Consider the following 24,014-nt stretch of genomic DNA (forward strand, 5'->3'; position numbering starts at 1 on the left):
TATCCTTAATTCAGGTTCATTTGATAAACCCTCATGGGCATTAATTGAGTAAACAAGAACTGCTAAGATTGGTATTGAGTTATCTAATCACCCACATTTTCTCACTTGGCTTTCTGTGGACTTGTAGTTGTGTGGTTAAGTAACTCATGGCTATTCATAAGATGATAATAAAATACTACATTTATATCCAGAAATGCAGGGACTTTTTTGATGCCAAGCGTTTTGAATTTTTTTTTCCTGAACCAAGACCTGATTGCTGCTTTTCCATGCTCTCAGCACTGGCATAGTACATATCTTCTTACACCAGCCTGCATAAGGGTTAGGAATTTAGAGAGCAAAAGACAGGATTGAGTTTTTAATCTTCCACTTGCTGACTTGGAAGTTTAGACTGGCTGTACAGCCTGGAGAACAAAGAATTGGGAAAAAAACCTCATCTTGAGCCAATGCTTCAAAAGTGCAAATAAGATCACTTGGGTAACTGCAGACTAAAATTGTGGTCAGATGAAAGTATGGAAGTAATGACATACAGTTGAGTCAATAGGGAATAAAATGATGGTAGAATAATTAATGCAAAGTATCCACATTTCAAATAAAATGTTTTATTAAGTAGATATTGCAGATGTAATTAATTGAGATGGTTTCTGAAACTTGTAAGTCAATGTACTTCAATGTTTAATGTGATTCTTAAAATTTTCAGCTGTGTTGTCTGGAGGTCAGTGAAATGGGAGACTAATTTGAAGGCAATTCGATGTTAATGCAGTTAGCTAGTTTACATATTGTAAAGGAATAAATTAGTGAAACAGAAGGATTTTATTTTACAGAATGATTTCACAATCCTAGATTTAAATGCAAGTAGAATTGCTTTCTGAAGTTGATGAAAGCTGAGAATATCCCCTTAAAAATCTCAATCTTGTTTAATGCCTTTTATTCGAAACTCCCACACTAGTCCAGTGTCTGGACTGGTAGCTTAGGGAAGACTAAACGTCCGGTGTTGATGCTGTTGTGTGCTCATCCCTCTGAAGACATCTCCCATGTTTTTCTTTTTATTGGTTCTTGAGGCTCGTTTGGAGGAAAAAAACAAGTGTCAGTAAGAGGAGGAGAGCAAATGCTGATTTTAACTCGGGAGAGTCTGTTTTGTCTTGGGTGCAGGTTTGAGTCAGGCTCGCTCTTGGCTTTGATGCTTCAGCTGCTGTTTTTGTAAAGCTTGCTGGTGCCTGCAAACAAGTGATAAGTCTAGAACTGCAGACCTGGAGTGTTCATAACATTGATCTGTGGTTCAATAAATGAGCTGGGAGTAGAATTTAGGTAGGTGACATTTGTTTTGGAATAGTCTGTTTTGACCTACTGCAAACTTATTGTCAAGTCTCTGATTTGTTTGTTTGTAATGGACAAGTTTGGGACTACATTCCACTTTTGAGTGGGCAGTTTCTATGTAGGGCCACCATCCCTTAGCTGACCTTCATCTCTTTAATAATTGCCAGCTGCAGTTTTAATAAAGTTTTTTACAGAAATTGTCTGCTCAGCTGCCAAGGAGTGTGGGCAGTTACTAGATAAACAGCAATATATATCTGCTTGGAAATATTCTTGAGAACATACTTCATTATCAAGGCGTAGATAGCCAGATAATGTAGGATGTGATTTTTTTTTTTTTTTAATAACCTTTTGCTGATCTCTAGTTAATGCAGTTTTCATATTTCTTATAAAGGACCTATCCAAATTAATACACTGATAAATTTATTTTAAATTACAGACCTAAATTTTGTTGTAACTATTTGGTCTATTTTCTTGTCTGTACAGCATTGGCTGATTTTTGACCTTTTTTTTTTCTCCATTGAAGACATCACTTGTATCTTGGTACATTACTTTGATTTCCTTTGTAGCAATGTCTGGACGATTTACTGTTTGCTGGTACAAAAAGGAAACTTTTTGCTTAATTGAGGCCCAGAGCTCAAATATGAGCTTCTGGAGAGAGATGGAAAGTAAATGAGGAAATTTGTGTCTCCCCTCTGGAAGACAGAGTGTGAAGAGGAAAAAGTCTGTGTCTCCCCTTCTGAAAAGGCCAGTCCTTTTTTGCTTATTCGTTGATGTTGCCTTTATTTTTTGCTAATTTATCTCAGTGGCTTTACAGAACAGGTGATTCTTGTGACTGCAGACCTTCATTCACTGGTTTATTGTTTGTAGAGAATTTGAAAACTTGTGAAGCTTATGGGATAATCCAACAAAGCTGTCTTTGCACATACTGTTCATGTTTCTAGAATCAAATGAAGAAAAAGAACTGAGGGGGGGGGGAAAAAGAGAAATTTTTGTCATGTGATCAGTGTAAATGTAATTTTCATATTAATAGCAGATCTTGAAAGAAGTTTGAGCAGTGGAGTCCTTTTTTGTTTCAACAAAATATTTGGAAAGCCACTGTCTCTGGTTGCATGTTTGGAAACATAAGTAATGTGGTGTTCCCTAATGCTAATGAAACCTTAGCAGCAAATGAGAGCTTTGTGGTCTAAAGAGCTTAAGTAGGACAGCAAAGGCTTTGTTCTGCTGTGTGCTGAAGGAAGTCAGTTCTTTTTAATGGTATTAGGTATTGACTTTATGCCAAAAGCATCTTTTACTGACTACTTTTGGATGCTAGGTTAATTTTGTAAGAGTAATTACACAAATGAGTGGAGTATAAAAAAGGCTTCTCGAGATTGATGTATTTGTATGCATATTTGCAAATGTGGTTTGACGCCACAGCCTGGTGATTGTCTCCCTGTTCCCACACTCAAACAGTGCATGTGCAGCTTCTCTAAAAGCAGCAGCAGAAATGTCACTTTATTTGACATATTTTGAGTGGAAATGTCCAGTTGGTGCAAAGTGCACATATGAGAATAATGCAAGATACAGGCCGTAGTTTCCCAAATACATGGAAATGTTGTCTTTAGTCCCTCTCCCATCTCTTGCCTGTGTCTGTGGTTCTGTGGTGAAACATCAGGGAAAGTGGTTGTGATTTGGGTGGAGAGAGTGGTGCAGAGGCTGGTGGTAGAACAGGATGGATGTTTTTGGGTGGCAGTACTTGCATGCCATTGGACTGAAGTGTTCCTGGCACTAATGGCTGTGGTTCAGTCCCTGCTGTAGGATACTGGGACCTGCAAGGCACCGTTTGAGAGCAGCCTTCACCTTGTTATGTTATTTGTATTTGCCTTGGTTATAGAGTTGTGTTCACCTGGTATCTCTGTAAGTGGATGTGTGTTCCTTGAGTCTTAGGCCTTGCAGCATTTTATGGCATTTTCTGGTTTAGCTGTAGATCATCCTAATGCACATTGAAATGGAACTTAAGTTGCTAATGCTAGAAGTCTACATCATTCATTAGGTTCAGGCAAGCTACTGAGTCTGCAAGAGATGGTCTCTGATAAACAGCCTTCAGAGCATTTTTGTGCAAGTTAATTAAACTTTGAACTTAATTGCTTCCTTAGCTTTTTTTCTTTTTCTGCTTTTTATTAAATTTACTGTGGAGTATATTTGGATTCAACCTCTACAGGACACAAACTTTGTTTCAATTACTTGTCTTTTTGGATTGCTAAATAACTGCTAATTTTAAATGCTATTGTAAGGTAAAAATCCTTGATTTTTTCGCTGTGATAGATTATTGTAGCATAAAATGCAAGTATGTTAGACTAAAAGTGATTGCTAGGTGGTATTTTGGACCTTTGTTTTCTCCTGCCTAATTCCTTACCCCCATATTTCAACTTGTTTTTTGACTTTTCAACTTGTCCTCATTAGTGTATCCTCCACCTATTGATCAGTATGGACTGCAGTGAAAGCTAGGATTTGAATTTTTAATGTATTAGAAATTGCCCAACTTGTTTTTTTTCAAATGTAGTTTATTTTTTACTGTTTCTACTTTTTGTTTTATGCCTTTACATTGCTATAATTTTTTTAATTACTAAGGACAGGTTTGCCTTCTTTGGACTCTCCTGTTAGAGCTGATCATGAGCTGTGCATATAGTTTTGATTTAATAAATATTTTTGATATGCATACTACACCTAATTTAGTCATGCTGCTAAAATTAATGATTTTTTTTTTTTTTTACTTTCAGTGGGTAAGCGTAAGAGTGAAAGTAGTTTTTTGTATCCAATGAAATTATAACTTCTTGCATTTCAAAGCTGCCAGGCATCTCTTCTGTGAGCTGTCTCTTTATCTGATAGTGATCTTTGATTGTGTCTGTTGTCTTGGTGGAAAAGATTCACTTTTGAAATAAAGGGTTTTGAGAGGAAAGAAAGACAGATTTACATTGTGAAAGTGATGAAAGAGTGCTTACTGCTTAACATGCAAGTATTTAGAGCTGTTTTAACAAAAAAAGGTAGATCTGTTCCTGCACATGAAACCTACTGCTGTGGTATATGGCTGATATGTATATATACATATTTGACTGATTTATTACTTGAATGACTTCTACCCAAGTAGCAACATTCTCTTAGAGCACAGCTTATAAATAAATGATGTGTAAACCTGGTGCTGCTGTGATTCTTAACTAATTCTGGTTAATTTTGTTTCCTTCTGTTTTTAAAGGATCAGTTTGATAACTTGGACAAGCATACGCAGTGGGGCATTGACTTCTTGGAGAAATATGCAAAATTTGTAAAAGAGAGGATAGAAATTGAGCAAAACTATGCAAAACAACTGAGGTAAGGTTTTTTTTCTTTGTAAGAAGATTTTGAAAGTTACTTAAAATCACTGTATCACTTGGTGGGCAAGTATGAAATGTAGTGATTAATGACTGTTTTTCATTTACAGAGTGAATTACATCACTAGCTGTTTTCATGGCAGACCAATCCAAAACAGAAAATTATCTTTGGGTGTGCACTTGCTTTCTTGTTTTAGCCTTCTCTCCCACTCTTCTCTCCCACCCACCCTTCAGATCTTTGAACTAAAAAGATTTAAGGCTTAAAATTAAAGATTCAAAACAAGGAAAACCACAGTGATTTTTTGCAGTGACTATCAGCATGTCTGCTGTAAAATGCGTTATCTGTATCTACACTTGAGTGTGTGTGTGTGCCTCTGTTACTAATTAATTTCTCATGTTGAACTGGCAAGAGCTGCACTACATTGTGTTAAGAAATCTGATTGAAATAGTTGAGTAGAACTTGAGAAAACAACAAGACCTTCCTGTCCTTGAAGCACACCCTGTCCATAGCAGGTCTTGTCCCTTTGGGTGAGACTCTAACCCAGCCACCCTTTGTCTTACCTCTGTTCTATGGCTGCCAAGTGAAACATCTTTTAGGTCCAATAGGAATTTCCCTTCAGGGATCATACAAGGAGAGTAGCAGCCATGAAATGGCTGCTTCAGAGTAAAGTTATTTTTTCAGAATAAAGTAGGTTGATTTTTACCAGTGCTTGAAGAATAAAATTTAAAGTATGACACTCCAGTGAACTTGGCCTTCACTGCCATCTTGGCCTTCACTCTCATTTTTACTCTCTTGAATTCCTGTGGGGATTCAGATGAAGCTGTTGCCTACCCTTGTCAGACTGAAATTGATAGCAGCTTCTCTCCTGTGGTTTCTTCCATCATCTCATCATTTGCAAACCAGATTGTCACTAGATAGAGAGCTGAGAAATCCTTCCTCGTTAATACAGTAATGAGGTTCACGGCACAGGATATGGATATTCTCTGGGCTGCTCATTTCCTTTTTGATTTCTCTATCAGTTTCTTTTCATTCCTTTTCATTGCTTATATATATTCACCTAATGTAATAACCAGTTGTTTTACTGAAGGAATTTTTTTCTTAGAAGGAAGAAAATAAATACCACTTTTCCAAAGCTGATATAGAAGAACTTGAGGAGATAAAGAAAAGTTGGAAGCCTGCACAGCAGTTTGCAGCTTGTTTTGATTTGTTTTCAGTTGTCTGTTAAAAAATAGAAATATGGGTTTTTTTCCACAGATCTCTATCAAGATCTTTTCCTTATTATTAATTAATTATTATTCTATGTATTAATATCCCTAGTATTAACAAATACCATTTTGCTTAATTGTATTTAAAGGTTCATTTCACAGCTAGCAAGATGAGACACCACATTATTACTTCAGGATTTAACTAAAAATAGGAAATTTTCTCTGTTCAGCCTTTTACTCTGGGTAAAACTATTGATTTTTCTCAAAGTGTCTTTCAAAAATGAAAGAGTGCTGTCGAGTACCCGTTCTGTGAGATGGCTGGAGTGCCTGTCCCTGTGCAGTAAGTATGGCAGTTCTGGGAAGCACAGGTCTTGCTGCACACACGTTACACAGTGCATGCATGCACTTCCTGCCTGCTTCCCACCAGGGTCTGGACAGCACACACATCACAGGGTGATGATTTCCTGCCAGTAGACCAGCTCATGAAGCTACTCTTTGATATTCTTACATGTGCATTCTTTGAAGGAGATTTGGTTGTTTAGTAGTGAGCTGTCTCATGATAACAACTTGATTCCAGCCATCATTCCTCCTGAGGATACTCACTATTTTTAATTATGTAAAATAGTTATGAGGGGGGATTGAGATCAAGCAAAACTGTCACCTTCAGAAGAGTTAGCCATCCTGCATTTTGCTTCTGGGAAGTTCAGAGAGAGAAGATCTGTGGGATGGACTGTGGTTCTGGTGAATTTTAATATTAGCAGCATATGGCCTGTGAGATAGCTGTTAATATACCTAATGGAAATTTCTAGTCTATCACCATTTCTTCCTTTTGTAGTGGAAAACAATCTGAAAAAGAGTGTTGAGACTCTTTTCATAATGAACTTTATAGCTGAAATTAATAATGCTCTTGGTTAGTAGAGTATAAACAGTACAGCAAATGGTCACCTCTTGGTAGTTCTATGGCTCTCTTAGTACTTGGATGGGAGACCAAGGAAAGCCAATTTTAGTCAAGAGATAAAGTTAGTGATATATGATGGTATTTGTTTTCTGTCTTGGTTTCAGTGTGGACCATGAACATCCTGTTGAGATTGTTGATGGATCTTATTCTCATAGACCTAAACCTAAGGATGAAAACTTGAGTGAACTTTTCATAACAGTTTTCACAAATTGGAATCTGTCTCCTGGCAGAAATTCACATTCACTTTGTGTATGTCCTTGCATTTTGAAAACTTTATTTTTCTTTATATGGTCACAACTCAGTGATGAGCCTTTCCCAGGTGCAGCGGCCGTTCCAGGTCTTCTAGGAGATGACAAGTGATGCATGTACAGCATATGAGGAGCTGTTTGAGCAAACTCACTGTGTTCTTACTATATGCCAGTGCTGCAGCTCATGGTTGCCAAGTAATTCCAGAAGCGATAACTTTTCCAAATGCTGGGTTTAGGTTGCAAGTCATTCCTTGCTATTCTTTGATACTGAAAAAATTACAAGAAAAATTGGAGAATCCTCTATTGTCTGTGAGGGGAAAAACACCCTAGGCAGCTTGTCTTTTCTTTGTCTCCTACATAATATGTTCTGAAATAAAAAAACAAAGTGTAATTTGATTTTGTGTGAGCTAACTTAAAGGAAAAGCTAAAGTTTTGTGTGATGTAGATCTCAACTAATGTATTGTGTTACCCCAAGGTTTGGAAAGGTTATTAGAGGCTGTTACTGAGTTACAGGTATGTGAATCAGGACAAAGATAGTGCAGGGTACATTGTACATCAACACATTCCATTTTAATGATATGACTGTTTAATTTATTTTGTAATTGGAAAAAATTATATTTAGTATGTGCCAGACTACTTGACTGAATTTTTAAATTGAATTCTCAGATGCTGTTTTTGATCAGCATTGTTTCTTAAAAGGGGCAAGGTAAAGTCTGTTTTGTTCCGCATCATTACACACAAAATAATTCTGGAGGTTCACTCCCTTTTCATGCTGTCTAAACCATTATGACACTCGAGCAGACAGAGCAGTTCCACTTTCTGTGATGTTAGGCAGTAATACAGGTTAAACCTGCAGCTGGAGATAAAACTGCCATGGAATAAAATTTCGGAATATGATCAGCATCTCTATTGTTGGATTAAAGCAAATAGCTATGATTGTTCTTGAGCTGTTTGTTGCCCATTAAAATTGTGCATTGTGATTTCTGGAGATATGTAGTTACTCAGATCAAATCAATTTCTCGTGTTCCTTCTGCATACTGTTGTGTTCAAGTGCTATTTTAATAACTACAATATTGATATATGCATATGTCTAGTCAAACTGAGGCAGTTTCCACATTTTTATATGCATAATCTTGGAAACATTTTGAAAATGATGTAAGCTCAAATGTAAAGCTGGGAACACAGGTTATCACCATGTGATCATTTCTCAAAACTCTCTTCCTTTGATTGGAGCTGAGATTTTACACTGCTCATTACTATTCAAATATGGTTGTGGCAAGGGTTTTTTCATAGTCCTGTAGCCATAAACTGAAACATGTGATTTCCTAATGGTTCCAAGGATATTCAGCTTTGTAAACTCGAAGTCCAGGTTACAATTTTTTTAGGCTTGATTGTTCCAGTGTTTCTGATGGGATGTTGCTAAACACAGTTAATGGTTGTTTTCACCCAGTCCATAATACTGATATGCAGTCACTGAAGACGTAGGAATTGTAGGAATTGTATTGAAACTATTACTTTACATAGAAGTAGGAAATGCTTTAAAGTACTTACTGCAATTTTAGCTACCCATGAAAGCAAAAAAGGTTTGTGACTAGGCTCATTTGTAATATAATACAGAGGCTGTAGTGCTTTAGTATAAGCAGGTACCACTGGACCTGAGCTGCTACTTTAATTGAAATTGTACCATGTTGATGCTGCTGCTTCTGTTCTTTATGTGCTGTATTAATTGACTGAAGAAAACTTAGTTTTGAGTTAATAAACACGATTTTTTACGTATCTGTAAAATTTTGTGTAGTGTTCTACATGCCTGACTTTAAGTAATTTTTATCAACTGAAGTGCTTTTTGAAACTTCTGCCTCGGTGATGGAGGTGGTACTTTTCTTAAAAATCAGGTTCTGTCTCACTGGTGTTGACCTGAGACCAATTTATACCAGGAAGTGAAGTTAATAAAATTACAGGAGCAGCACAATTGGATGTGGTGAATCCTGTATAAAATGTAAATGGCTGGCTGTAAGACAGAGTGTGATAGAAGCCATCAAAATTTTCCTTCCAAAGAGGATTAAAGTATAATCAGCTGCACTATTTTTAGGAAGCAAAGATATTAATCTTATAGATTTGTTTCTGCTTTGATGATCAGCAATTACTTCTACAGTTTTCTTATAAACTAGTCCAGAGCCATATCTGAATTCTGAGAATTAGGCATGGATTCAGATTGAAATGTCAGAGAATGTTATGCCCCCTTTGAAGTGTCAGCTTACTCCTCTGAAAGAATGCTCTGCTCTTCAAATCCATGCTCATAGTGGCTGCTTTTAACCTGTGCTTTTTCAGAGATTTAAATTTAATATCTCTGTTTTTGATTAGGTGTTGGTATTCACTTACTAGAAAAGCCATCTGTGCATAATTGTTCATATACGATGTCTGTTTCTTTGATCTTTAAAATCTGCATTTGCTTGTCATTTCATATTTATTGCCTTTGATTACTGTACCTTGTGCTGTTAAGTCCTGATCACAGTGTTTCAAACCTGTATGTTCCTTTGATTTAAAGGTAGATGGGATTGACTAATGAAACTGACTGTTATTAGGAGAAGGGATTATATAATATTTTTGTCTTCCTAGAAATAGTAAACAATTGCATTAAAAAATGAAACCAGAACAGAAATCAGCATGCTAGTAAATAGTCTGTATTTATGCATTCTCTCCTGCCATTTTAAACTGTATGGCTTCAGTAAGTAATTTTTTTCACGTTTTTAACAACTCTGAAAATCTTCCCTTGAAAAGGCTCAGGCATGGTCAGGCATGGTTGCTTAGCTACAGCATTGTATGTGTGTTATGCATTTCACCTTCTGAATAAAAATAAGATGAATTCTAGGGATTTCCTATTCATTAATAAGCACCAAGGAACAAAGCAGAAATGTAAGGGAAAATGGAGCACAGGGAAGTTACTGAGTAAACACTATTATTTTTTTCTATTGTGTTTGTGCATTTTCCTATCAAAATGTCTGCATTTAATCCCTCCCAAGTAGAATGTTACAACAGGCAGTGGGTTCTGGGGGGAGCGAGAAGAGATTCTTACTTGAACTTCTATAAGGAGGTTACTATAAAATGTGTAGATAATTTTTAAAAAGTCAGTGTTTACTCTATTTCTTAGTATGTATTGATATAAAAAGGACCTGACTTTCTTATCATAGTTGGGTTTTTTTAGTTGTAGTCTCAGAGGGTACAGAAAAGATCAGGCAAAAGATCCAAGCTTACTATTTCCACACCAACTCCCTGCTCATATTCTGGTGTATACTTTGTGAGTGGACAGGATCTCCCTCTGTGAGCTTTTGTGTCATAGAGATGGCTTCCAGATAAATGGATTTGAGAAATTGTACGAGGTTATTTTACACGAAAGCAAAATTAGCATCCTTGTTTTAATGATAAGGTAGTTCATAACTGTACCAGTGAAGTTACAGAGAGACAGTAGGGTGAAATACACAACATGCATGCCAGATTTTTTCACCTTGAATCTTCTCATAACTCCTCCATTCCTTTTTTTTCTGCATTCTGTGATAAGCAGATTATTTCATATCCATGTTCTCAAAAATTGAACTGTGATACTGTGTTAAGTGCTGGTCCTGTGGATTGTCTTTTAGAGACTTGCTTGTTTTCTAAAATCCAGATATTTGCAATGCTGATGGTAGAACAAACTGTGAAATCTTTTTTCTGAAAAGACACGTTGCCTTTCCTGTTCTGGACATGTCCTTACTGAACATTTGGAAATACCATGGTTAAAATCTTTGATGTGAATCTATACTCAAAGGTTACTTCAGGCAGGGAGTCCTGTGCTCATGGCACAGCACACAGTGTGCACTGTCTGTGTCACACCGTGGTCACACACTGGCCTTGTCCTCGTCTGCTGCTGCCTTCTGCATGTGGGAAAGGGATGTGAAATAACAAACTCTTCATGTCTCGTCACTGCAGTAGAAGTTGTAAAATATTTGCAAATTGTTCTAGGTCAAAGTGGTGTAAAGCTTTGATAATACCATAGATTTCAGCCTTGTGTTATCTAAAGGACCCTTATAAGTTGACAGAGGGAATAGATTTGTTCATAAAACATTAAACAGAAGTAATTTGTTCATGCAGTTTTCTCTGTGTGTCTTCTCAAAAGAGAATCTAAAATAGGATCTTTTTTTGTTCTTCTTTAATAGAAATCTGGTTAAGAAGTACTGTCCTAAACGCTCACCAAAAGATGAGGAACCCAGGTAAAAATGTCCATTTCAAGTTCTGTGTGTAAAAATGAGAACTAACAGCAAATGCTGTCCTTTTATGTTTTGGGATTTTTTTTAAGATAAGTTATTTAATTGGTGATGACAGCAAAAGAATTGTGCTTAGCTTCTTACAGTTCTGCTTTAATTCTTAAGCATGAAACTTTTGTTTACTCCTGTTGGTATTTTAATATAGTAAACATGACAGGTTGTACTTGATCCCTTCCAAATTAATCTTTAGGTAACTGAAAATTTGAAAGCAGAAGTTTAGCTTGCTATGTACAATCTAGTACTGTTTTTTAAAGAAAAGCAAGTGTGTGTCCTTAGGCTTTGGTTTTTTGGATAGTAATAGAGATTTTCAGTTAATTTTGATGGCAATACAAATGTAGCTATGCATCTGTATACTGACACCTCAGTGCACACAAGTTGTCATGTTATGGACAAGAAGAGCTCTAAAATGCTGACTTGCTTTGATTCCAGAGACAAAATATGTGGATGTCTGATGATGGAGGAACAATTTTATTTATTATGCTGAACAACTTTATTTATCAGAAACGTGCTAGTTTTGCTGTCCATTCCATAGCCATTTTAAAATTTATTTGAAAGAGCACAATACTTTTTTTCTTTAGGGGTAAGTCTTAGGAAATGAAAAAGTGGACAAGTTTCAGGTTGCAGCCAGAGCACATGCTGTGCAGAGTACCTGAGAATTCACAGTAGGATTTCCTCTAGCTCTCTTAACTATGTAAAGATCCTGGACCTGAGGGAATAGGCTTTCCAGTGCTAGAGTGGCATTTGAAATTCCCAAAAGCCAAGCCTATGGAGATGGCAGTATTCCACAGTTAAAAGAGAGAAAGATGTATATTTTAATGTGGTGCCTGTTTTTTTTTTTCCTTTCTTCCCTTCCACACACACTTTCTACCCTTTGCCCCTCCTCTTCCCCCTTTTTTAGTGCTAGCCATAGTGGCACCTTACTTCCAGCCAAGAGGTGGGCAGGCAAACAGGCAGCTGTCTCCAGAGCTGATAGCAAACTTGTTGTGTAGAATCCATCGGGCTGCATAGGAGTGCTATGATTGGCATGTTCCACCCTCAAGACTACCAAGCACATCATCTCTGCAGCAAGCTCAGCCTCCGAGCCTAGGGACGTATGTATCCGTTCCCAAGCTCAGGCTCTCCCTGGGCAGCTTAGGAGATACCACTATACTACAGGGCTTGCCAGGTAGTATTCTTCTTCTTTCTTTTCCATCCACAAACCCCATGTTCTTATAAAATGTGTTTGAAGAGACATTGCAACATGTAGTACATGCTAGGCTTAACACAGGCTTTCTTTCCCAGCTTGTGTTTCTACTCTAACTCAATTAGCATTAAGATAAGGTTTATTGTAAAATGTCAATGATTTTTATGTAATCAGGAGTACAGTCTGTACTAAAATAAGTCTATTTTAAAAAGCTGCCTAACATTTTGTGTCTTTTTATTTGTGTGTGTGTGCTTTCTGTCAGGTTTACTTCGTGTATTGCCTTTTTTAACATCCTCAATGAGTTGAACGACTATGCAGGACAACGAGAAGTAGTTGCAGAAGAAATGGGACACAGAGTCTATGGAGAATTGATGAGATATTCTCATGATCTAAAAACTGAGAGAAAAATGGTAATTTGTATTCTTAAATTTGAAAATAGAATATCAAGATGTATGTCTTTTAATGAACTGATGTACTTGTTTACCCATTTTGATGAACGCAGCAATACATAGGTTTTGTAATACTTTTATAAAACCCATGTAAGGTTTTTCTATAATATATAATGTTATATACTTGTTATATACTGTTATTAAATCTAAAAATTATTATCTTGGGAAGATAGTGCTTATTAGTAACCTTTTTTTTTTCTTTGCCAGTGTATCACAGTATCTGTGGTACAATTCTTTCATGTTAAGTAATGTCTTCCAAAGAGCATGGGTAGCTTGTGGAAGGCACTGCACATCATAGGTTGTTAACTAGAGCAGGGACTAACTAATGGTAATAATACAAAAAAATAGGCAAAATTAATTTATTTGTGGTGTTTTTAGCATCTTCAGGAAGGGCGAAAGGCTCAGCAGTATCTGGACATGTGCTGGAAACAGATGGATAACGTGAGTTTGTGTTTAGATTTTATTCCCGTTGAACTTAAATAAAATACACAGGCTGTAAGTGGAATTGTTTTTATCTGTCTTGCTTAGATTTAATATGTAGTTATATTACTGAATGTCCAAGTAACTTAGTAATATAATACAGTTCAATGTATTTATAGTTCCCTGGCTAAAAAAATCTCTGTAAACAGCTTCTGTGTTTATGTTTGAGAGAAGCGTTGGCTTTTATCCAGCATAACTGCCGTAAAAGACTTTGGTTGCTTGGGCTACTAGAAATGACAGTTTATTTATATGAAGATGAAATCAAGTAATTGAATTTGGCTTGAGCTTGAGGGCTTGTTCCAAGGTATATTCAAGAATCCCACTATAGACTATTGTACTTTCTTTCAGGAGGTAGAACTACTGTTTAACAGTGAAATGCAGGAAGTGAATGTCTCTAGGACAGACTATAACCTTCTTTTTCTTGAAACAAATTTCTTATCTTTTAAAGATAAGAAAATATAAGTTTCAGCCAAGTCTGTTCAAGATGTATTCTGATATTCTGGTTTTCTGTCTTAAAAACTTATTATATCTTTGATCCAGATTATTGTGAAGCAATATTGGAGAAGTGAATTTCAGTTTTGTTTTTGTGGTCCCAGATGAGCAGAGTCTTGCTTCACTATCATGTCAAAGAATTTAGTTCATCATCAGAGGATCAGAATAGAAGAAGATATGGTAGTTTTATGTTATTGTTCTTCACCAAGGTAGTTCCCACAGTTCAGCTCAAACAGTACAGTGCCTTGTATTTACCTGAGCCAGTCTTTGAAATGCATTTAGATGCCTGTAAGGGACACACTAACCTCAGTTGCCTGACTTTGCAGTGAAGCAGGAGCTCAGAGTCTCAGCTGCAGTTTCTCTCTAGAGATGTGAACTTCTGCAACAATTTTTCCTACAGCAGTTGTCTTGACAACAGCTGCATATATGGAACATCAAGTGTATTGAATACTGTCGTCTGCTACCTACAGTTGTGCCACTTGACATGAATACTGATGATGATTGTAGTGTAGGTACATCCTTCAGACTGCCTTCAAAATAATTTAGTTGACCCAGTTGCTGTGCTAACAATGTGCTCTCCTTTAAAGAGACTTTGTGAATTTAAGATACTTAAATGGAGGCTTTGATATTTAGAATTCAGAATTAATGTGTGAAGCCAAATGGGAATAGTGGCTGTTGAAGCAGTAAGTTTGTGCCTTTTGTAGAGCAAAAAGAAATTTGAGAGAGAATGCAGAGAGGCAGAGAAGGCACAGCAAAGCTATGAACGACTGGACAATGATACTAATGCAACAAAGGCTGATGTTGAGAAGGTAAGGGCAATGGCTTTACTTTATTATCAACTACATTTTATTTACATGTTAATCATCAGTACTGAAACAATATTAATTGAATATACAAAATTGTATATAAAATATGCTTACTTGTTATTTGTTACTTGTACAAAATCAGCACAGGAAAGGAGTGTGCTTCAGAATCAGAATGGTTTGGGTTGGAAGGGACCTTGAACGCTCCCCTGCCATGGGCAAGGACAACTTCCACTAGAGCAGGTTGCTCAAAGCCCCATCCAGCCTGGCCTTGAGCACTGCCAGGGATGGGGCATCCACAGCTGCTCTGGGCACCCTGGTCCAGTGCCTCACCACCCTCATAATGAAGAATTTTTTCCTAATGTCTAATCTGAACCTGCTCTCTCTGAGTTTAAAATCATTCCTGCTTGCCCTATCAGTACCTGTCCTTGTAAAAAGTCCCTCTCCAGCTTGTCACGTAGACCCTCTTTAGGTACTGGAAGGGCCTCTAAGGTGTCCCCAAAGCCTTTGCTTCTCCAGGCTGAAAATCTCCAAATCTCTCAGCCTGTCTTCATGGGAGGGATGCTGCAGTTCTCTGATGATCTTTATTCCCTCCTTTGGACTCTGCCCAGCAGGTCCATTTCCTTCTGTGCTGAGGGCACTGCAGGTGGGGTCTCAGAAGGGCTGAGCAGAGGGGCAGAGGCAGCTCCCTTGACCTGTTGGCCACGCTGCTTTTGATGGAGCCCAGGACGGGGCTGGCTCTGTGGGCTGTGAGTGCACATTGCAAGGACCCTTAGGTCCTTCTCAGGGCTGTTCTCAACCCATTCTCTCCAGCCTGTGTTAGTGCTTGGGATCAGCCCAGCTCACATGCAGGACCTGGCACTTGTCCTTGTTGAAGTTCAGGAGGATCCCTCTGGATGGCTGTGCTCACTGTTCCTTAAACTGACAGCTGTCTGCTCTTTGTACCTCGTGGTTTCTATGTTCACCCACTCTGTGGGCTTCAGGATATGCATTTAAGCAGTCTGGCTGAGGGAGCTACAGTGATCATTGCTATCATTGCTTTCTCTGTATATAGCAAATGGGGTTTTGCAGTGTCAGTATATGTGAAGTCTCACGTTCTTTATATTTCAGTTATAAGGATGTTTGATTGGTTTTGATGACTTGTGACTAGTGTTCTTGCATAGGTGATAAAATAAAATAATGCTGTGTGTCATTGAAAAGTACAAGACATGTTTAACCTGATAACACTTTCCTGCTAGGCTAAGCAACAGTTAAACCTGCGCACACACATGGCTGATGAAAACAAAAATGAATATGCTGCACAACTACAGAATTTTAACGGGGAGCAGCACAAACACTACTACATTGTCATTCCTCAGATTTACAAGGTAAAAAATTAACAGATAAAAGTATGTCTAATCCTTTTCTAAAGATGAAGTAGACTAAAATTAAAAACTCTGTTTTTTTGGATTTTAGTGGATCATTTTATCAAGAAATTACCATAATCCTCAGACGACTTGTGTTTTTTCATGAGTCTGCGAACCGTACTAATGCTTGGATTTTTAACGAAAATGCTTGGTTGCATTTTCTGTAAGATTTTATGTTTTATAGACTCTTCTAAATATTTCTGAAAGGATCTGGCAAAGTAAATATTGGAGGCATTTGGGTGACAGCAGTCATTTAAACCAGTCATTCTGATGAGGGTTGATCAGTAGTTCTCAGGATCCCTCTGTGTGTGTGAGTGAATGCTCTGCCCCTGGTGAGGTGAAGGAAGGCTTGTAGCTGACAGTGACTGTGCTTTAATGGATTTCATGCACAGATGAAAAACAGCTGCACTGGAAGCAGAAGTTCCTGCACCTTCCCCAGCCCCCAGTTAGTCTTTGCTCCATTAGTGTTACCAGCAATCCACAGATCTCTCTAAACCAGTTTAAATAGTTAAAGATCAATACTTTGCATCCCAAGTGGGGATTTCTTGAGATGCTTTGTGTAACTATTATTTTTAACATTCTTTCAAAAACATGGACTTTGCAGAACTGGAAAACCAGTTTAAAGTAGTTGGGGATGTCAGGTGAGGAGAGTTCAGGAGTGTGTTGGCATGTACCTTCAGCCATATGGAAAATATGGGTGGGAACTGATACTGAGACAGGGAGTGAGGAAATGGAAGGTGAAGCACTGGGTTTATTTGAAGGTATTCAACTTAAATATGCTTGATGTTTTCCAGAAGCACAAGTCCGTTCCTATTTTTTAAAAAAAATCCTTACTAGAAGGTCTAGGATTCACAGGAGAAAATTGCCTTAGCTTATTAAAGAATTTTCTAATATTTAACTGTTAAGCAGCACTGCAGTAGGCCTGACTTCACACACTGATCCAAGAGCTGCAGTCAGCTCCCAGGAGAAACAGGTTGCTCATCTCTGTAGCTTGCACCAGACTTTTGCTTTACTGCCTTTATTTCTCCAGGGTTAAAATCTATTATCATTGTAAGATATTACTTACATTTTTTAACTCTACAGTAAGAGCAGAAAAGCCTAGTCCTGCTTTCTCTTGGGACTACACTTTTATTACTTCATTGCAAGTATTTGGTAACATTCTGTGGGAAAACCTTGGAGAGGAGTTGAGCATGTCTAGGTGGTTGTTTTGTCTTGGACAGATGAAATGAAATTGAATATTGTTTGAGACATCTGTCTCAATGTACATACAGCAAAGATGCAGCTTCCTGTCCAGTTTTTGATAAGCTATTGGTATGTTTTACTGACTTTTGGTTTTGTTTGGGGTGTTTTCCACACTCAGGTGAGAAGTCCAGGGCTGTTACCTTAATAGTATTTCTCTTTAATTATTTTTTGTTCTGTTCCAGTAAACTTTTATTGCAAGTCTTACGTAATGGTATTCTTCTCTTTATTTTCTTGCACACTGCTAAAGGAAATGGTTTGTATTTCAAATCAGTGTCTAAACTGCAGATAATTTATTTTTTTCTTATTTTTCCTATATTTTAAATAATTGGTATTGCTTGGAAGGTATAATAATAAAAGCAAGATGGAGATATTTATCACCAGAGAGGAATTACTTGGAAGTAGAAAAAGAGAGTGAGGAGATGTAGAAATCAGTAAAATTTCTTCACTGTGATTTTCATTTTTGCATGAAACAAATACTTTAAACAGTTGCCTGTAAAAATGGTACATGTGCTCTATAAAAGAAAAAGGAAAAGAAAATCCTGTCCTTTACATGATTTTTTAGAAATCAAACAGCATAAAGTCTTAATAACTATTGTAATAGGTATCCTAAGTCTGTATCTGAAAGGACTTTTAAATTCTGTTTTGTTAAGCAAATAAAAATACTAGGAAAGCGTAGATATTCTGTTCTACACTGTGGTGACCACAGTAACTGCATATGTCAGGATCAAGGAGGAAAAAATCAGCAAATGAAAGCTTGATTTTATCTTTCTTTGCACTTGCAGCAACTTCAAGAAATGGATGAAAGAAGGACTATCAAACTTAGTGAATGTTACAAAGGCTTTGCTGACTCTGAGCGCAAGGTTATTCCAATTATCTCAAAATGCTTAGAGGGGATGATCCTTGCAGCAAAATCAGTTGATGAACATAGAGTAAGTAGAACTGAGTAACTTTTTAACTGTGTGAACAATTTAACTGCTACAGGAGCTGTGGAGAGGGGAAAGGCTGACTTAGCCTGTACAGTTATCTTTCTGTTGGCAAATATTTGCTTCAAAAGAGTTGTGACTTCCATTTCAGCAGAAGGGACCACTTCTGCTTTTATTGTCTGCTCTCTTCCTGCTTTATTGATTTGGTGTAATCAAATGTCTTTTGACATGTTCTCATGTGATTTTGGACACATTATTTTGGTTATCCTGAAATATCCTGGAATACCATGGTCAGTGCGTTCCCCTGTAAGTGACATTAAAACATATAAAGGGTGTTCAGTTAACAAAGTGTCATCCTGTGTCCTGTTTGATTGCAACAGGTTCTGTCCTGTTTTATTACTCCATCTAGTTTCTTAGTTCTGTCCTCATTTCAGTGCCAATATTGAAAGATTAAAAGGTGGAAAGTAGTTTGGCCCTGTTTTAAATTTGTGGTAACCCTCGGGAAGTATTTGCTGGAATATTCAGAATAACAGAGTATGCTTTGCTATACACTCATGAGCACTGCTGAGATAAAAGAATGTTGTTGTCTAAACCTGCTCTGTCCAAAAGTGTGTGTTTTGAGCTCACTTTTACTTTCTGTGCATCTCTACAATTAAATGAAAAATTTGTCTCTGTTTTTTCTCTCTGGTTCTTGATGGGCTCGCTTTTTAAACTCCTCAATGTCCTATGTTTAGGACTCTCAACTAGTGATAGACTGCTTCAAATCTGGTTTTGAACCTCCTGGAGATTTTCCATTTGAAGACTACAGTCAGAATATTTACAGAACTATCTCTGATGGAACCATCAGTACACCAAAGCAAGAGGGAATGAGAATTGATACAAAAACTACAGTTGGCAAGGCTAAAGGAAAGCTGTGGCTATTTGGAAAGAAACCAAAGGTAACAATTAAGAAATTACTGTTTGGAAAATTAAAATTTGAACATTTAGAGTGCATGGAAGCAGCAGTTCGTGTATTTAAAAAAAAATCTTCCCCTTTCCTGTCAGTATCTTTTATAGTATGTGTAAGGAGATTAGAAGGTTTGAGAAGGTTTGAATACTGACCATGTTGAAAATGAAGTTGTCTCTGGGGAAGTTTTTCAGTTTTCCTTTTAATAATTGGAGTCTGGCAACATTTTTAATAGTTATTTGATAAAAGCAGCTTCCCATTACTGTAATGTTTCTAAGATTCTGTAAAGACTTTCTGTAGTTGCATAGGAAAGGTTTTAATTATGAATGTAAAAATAAGGGGAGGGGAGATTGGGCAGATTTCAGATCTGTTATGGCACAAAAAGCAACCCCCTTCTAAATGTCACACTTCTATATAGAAGTGTTGCGTAGATTTTTGTTACACCTGCTGCAAGTTTTGAAAACTCCTGAGGTTTCTCTGAAAACATTAAAATTTCTAATATGTCACTGGTAAAACATACTGTGGAAGCTCCATAAAGGTAAATGTCCCAGAATAAATATTGCTATGAAATAGGTAAAAGTCTTCCTATGCACAAGAAAAATTGAAAGCATTGAAGTTACTACTTTGTTTTCTTATGAATTGCAATTAACACTTTCCGTGCAAGATGCCTTCATGGATCAATAAAAGATTGTCAATACATGCATTAGCTATATAAATGAATGGAGCTTATACATATTTACAGTTTATGCTTTATTTAATATTGGAGCATATCAATGAGCTGTTTTAATGATTCTCAACAATTTCTATGAGGTTATTTGAATGCTCCAAGCCAATTTCTGTCATTTATTACAGGAAACTATTCTTAGGCCTTCTTAATGGTACAACTTATTTTCTACTTGATAGTATTCTGAGAAAGTAGGTCTTTACAGAAAGGAAGGATACAGCTGATTCTTTATTCCATCCTCAGTATATCATGTAACTCCAGCTGTGTATTAAAACTGATTGTTTAATGTTCATGCAATATAATGAATGATAGCAGTTCACATGCATTAATACATGGGCATATATATTGCATTTGTCTGCAGAGGTGGGTGAGATCTGGCCTGTTCTGAAATTAGATCACAATTACTAATTTGACCACAAGCCATCTTTCTGAGAGTTTGGAGATTTTGTAAATGTACACTGGTTTCAATCTGGACCTTGGCATTTACTGTAAGAAGTCCCTTAGTGTGATGTCAGCTGAAATAAGCTGACAAGACTTGTTCTACTCCTCCTTGTCCCCAGTGCACTCACTGTGTGTAGCATTCAGGGAGTCAGCCTTGCTGTTTCCTCTATGGAGTCACAGGTGTGACATATGTGTGTACACAATACATGCATCTCTTCCCTAAGGACCTGCATGAAATGAAAGATTTTGTCCCTGTTTTTTTACCTGTTGTTGGGGAGGATGGAGGAGCACTCTACAAAACAGCAGCTGAAGCAAAATATTTATTGGAAGATACATATTTAATTCCAAATACTATTCACAGGTTTTAAAATACATTCTTAAATTATCTTTTATAAAATTAGCTGGTTTGCTACAGCTAGGGTATTCATGGGGGCCTTTGGACCTTCATTTAGCTGAAACTATGGCTTGTCTTGACTTCCAGATATTCCTTTACCTATTTTTAATGCTGTCAAAGACATAAAAGCCTTTGTAAAGGGAAGGAGTTGTGCAGCAGTGGAAATAGTAGAGGAAAATTGAACTGGGAAAGAATAGCAGAGGTATGAGAGACAAAAAATGAGAGAAGCAATTTGAAAAAAGGGAAGGAGGTTTTTGGGGTGATATTAAGAATACCATGCAGACATTGTGTCAGTCCAGCTTGACCACAGAATTTGAGAATGCTTTCTGTCTTAGTCATTCTCCATAGATGTACCAAATATTTCTGTTTTGGCTAACCTGGTGTAGGGCACCTCAGTATTTAGGGGGAAGTAGTGAGCAGGAATGCTTGAGCTTCCAGGATGATTGTAACATGATTGTAAATTGGCAATAGCAGAGCTATGTTTTAAGAAAAGAGACAGGAAGCTTGGAGATTTTGATAGGATCTTATGGTAGTGTTGAGTCTAAAGCCTCCTTCCTTCCCTGCAGCAGCCTATAACTCTGAAGATGAATTCTTGACAGAAACCAATGCAGTTATAGTGTAAATGTGTCTGGAACGTTACAACCTGTTTCTGTGTTGGATGGATATTTTATTTTTGTAAGACAGAATTTTCATTTTAAAATCACTTTGAACATTTGGCTTATTTATTGCTTTCTTTATTTCCACATTAGCCACAATCCCCACCCCTAACCCCTACTAGTTTATACACATCCAGTACTCCTAATGGGTCCCAGTATCCCATATTCTCCATTGAACCAGTGCATTATTGCATGAGTGACATAAAAACAGGGAAGCCCAGAATTCCTTCTTTCAGAAGCCTCAAAAGAGGGGTAAGTTTGATAACAAGTTGAAATGCATGATGGGCTATGAGCAGTGTGTTTGTGATGTGGCTTTTCTAATGCTCTTCACCCTCATTATAAGGCTGGCTTAGTTAAAAGTAACACTTCAGCTATAAGGTCACTTCTAGGATACTTTGTTTCATATTATACAGAAGTTACCAACAGATTAAAAAGAAAATAAAATAGAAATATTGTTTATCATTTAAAATGCTCATGCCTAAAAAAGGTGTTATAAAGAGGGTGCTCAGCATGTGTTTGATACCTTTCTTCATTGTTGTTCACTTTCACAAATGTTTTCCTATCATCATGTAACACATTTTTGTAGTAATTTATCATTGGATATACAGTTAGCACAAAAATCATCTGACAGATCAGATGTCTTGTTTGCTGACTTTGAAAATAATAGAAGTTGATTACAAGACATTGAACTAAGAAGGGAGAATTTAATTTCTTTTGTACATCAAATGCTATAGCTTATGATGATAGCACATTTTGAAATACTGAATTTTTTAAACATTGCAATTTTAATATGTTTTCTGATTAATTTAGTTGCTCTTGTTTGTCCTAGTTTCTTTTGGGTAAAATTATTGAAAAAATTACTATCGAATGCCACTGAGATTTATCAATTAATTTACTAATACTGTGGCATATTCTGCAAATAGAATTTGTCTGGAAGTCAGTAGAAGGGAAATATGAAGTGGTTTCCTAGCAACATTTCTGGTGCTGGCACTTTCCTGTTATGTCAGAAAAGTGAAGGCTGACCAGTTAATGTATGTTTAGTGATATTTATTGAGCCAAATAAAAAGGTAACTGGATACATTTGGTTATATATAATTAATAATTTTTTGGTGTTTCAAGACAATATTGATTTGCTATCTTGTATGCATCAAGAATGGTTGACTGTTGGTAAGATGTGGAGATCAAGGTACAACCATGTCCTATTGCAGTAAAGTTACAATTTAAAGGCTCCCTTGTTGCCATTCTGAAGCAGAATGAGTTACAGTTAAAACTTACTTTATTTATCTTCAGGTCATGTTGTGGCATCTAATCTCAGGCCCCCAGATACCTTGGAAAGAGCCTTTCTAGCACTGCCATTTTTTAGAAAATTCTTGTGTTCCTCTAAGTCTCTATGGAGGGCAGCATCTCCATTCCCTTCTGAGTCATTAGATCAGGATTTGGTCTGGTCGTGAAGGTAAAGCCTCTTCTTTAGTACTCAGTGAAGAACTGCCTGGATTAGGTAGCTGTTGGAATGGCACAGGCCTTGATGACACCTTGATTTTGTTGATCACTAAATGTATTGACTCCTGCCCTACAATTCATCACCTTGTACTACCAGTAGTTCTGGAACCTCTTTCAAAGGGAAAGATCATCTCCTAACAATTACAGAATGCTAATGGAAAATGAAACCATATCTTTATTTGATTTTAAAATGCATTCTTAGCGTTGTAAAATTGAATTAATTTAATACATTCTTTAAATAATTTAAATTTAATAATTCTTTAACATTAGGAAGCGTCACTAATATCCTACAGATCTAGATTCACTCAAACATGCCATAATATTAAAGAGTTCATCTCTGTGAAATCTTGACAAATGAGCATTTAATTTATATATAATCTGAATTTCCTTGCAAGCATTTTAACAGACACCACATTATTGCATATTTTTAAAGTCTTTTCAACTTAAATGTATACTGGACTAGTAATAGTGTTTTTTTAAAAAAAATCTCATTGATCAGTCTTATCTTTATAATATATACCTTGAATAAATGCTTAATAGTTGCTAGTATGTGATGCTGTTTCCCATGTGTTCTGTCCCTGGAAAATGATTTCCAAGTGGTACTGACATGCAGAACTACTAAACCATAGGATCAGAGAAGGGTTTGGTTTGGAAGGGACCTCAAAGATTGTCTCATTCCACCCCCCTGCCCTGGGCAGAGACCCCTCTCACTGAGGCTGCTCAGACCCCATCCAGCCTGGCTTTGAACCTGCCAGGGTGGGGCATCCACAGCTGCTCTGGGCAACCTGTTCCAGTGCCTCACCACCCTCTGAGTACAGAATTTCGTCCTAACAGCTAAACCAAATCTGTCTTCTTTCAGTTAAAAAACGTTCCCCTTTGTCCTGTGACCACCTGCCCATGTAAAATGGTGCTCAGTTTGCTTCTGCTGAGCCTTTATCCATGAGTTGGCATCACTAGCAGCCAGTGAAGCACACTGGTCATTTTGTTTAACGTGTACAAGATTT

General features: G+C 37.0%; 1 protein-coding gene across 5 annotated transcripts in view; it reads left to right on the forward strand.

Moving 5' to 3' along the window:
• Positions 1 to 24,014, forward strand: part of FNBP1L (formin binding protein 1 like) — a 55,763-nt gene that overhangs the window by 23,543 nt on the left and 8,206 nt on the right. For 3 of the 5 annotated variants that reach the window (XM_088169983.1, XM_014884412.2, XM_088169984.1), the window contains exons 2-10: positions 4,547 to 4,662; positions 11,264 to 11,317; positions 12,817 to 12,964; positions 13,382 to 13,444; positions 14,680 to 14,784; positions 16,017 to 16,145; positions 18,209 to 18,355; positions 19,084 to 19,287; positions 21,604 to 21,762. In XM_088169983.1, the coding sequence (XP_088026109.1) occupies positions 4,547 to 4,662; positions 11,264 to 11,317; positions 12,817 to 12,964; positions 13,382 to 13,444; positions 14,680 to 14,784; positions 16,017 to 16,145; positions 18,209 to 18,355; positions 19,084 to 19,287; positions 21,604 to 21,762 (1,125 nt within the window). The remainder of the gene's footprint in view (positions 1 to 4,546; positions 4,663 to 11,263; positions 11,318 to 12,816; positions 12,965 to 13,381; positions 13,445 to 14,679; positions 14,785 to 16,016; positions 16,146 to 18,208; positions 18,356 to 19,083; positions 19,288 to 21,603; positions 21,763 to 24,014) is intronic. The other 2 variants (XM_014884403.2, XM_014884396.2) reach the window with 1 other exon arrangement.

This window comes from Sturnus vulgaris, chromosome 9, assembly GCF_052056855.1.
Source record: "Sturnus vulgaris isolate bStuVul1 chromosome 9, bStuVul1.hap1, whole genome shotgun sequence".
In the NCBI taxonomy this organism is placed as follows: domain Eukaryota; kingdom Metazoa; phylum Chordata; class Aves; order Passeriformes; family Sturnidae; genus Sturnus; species Sturnus vulgaris.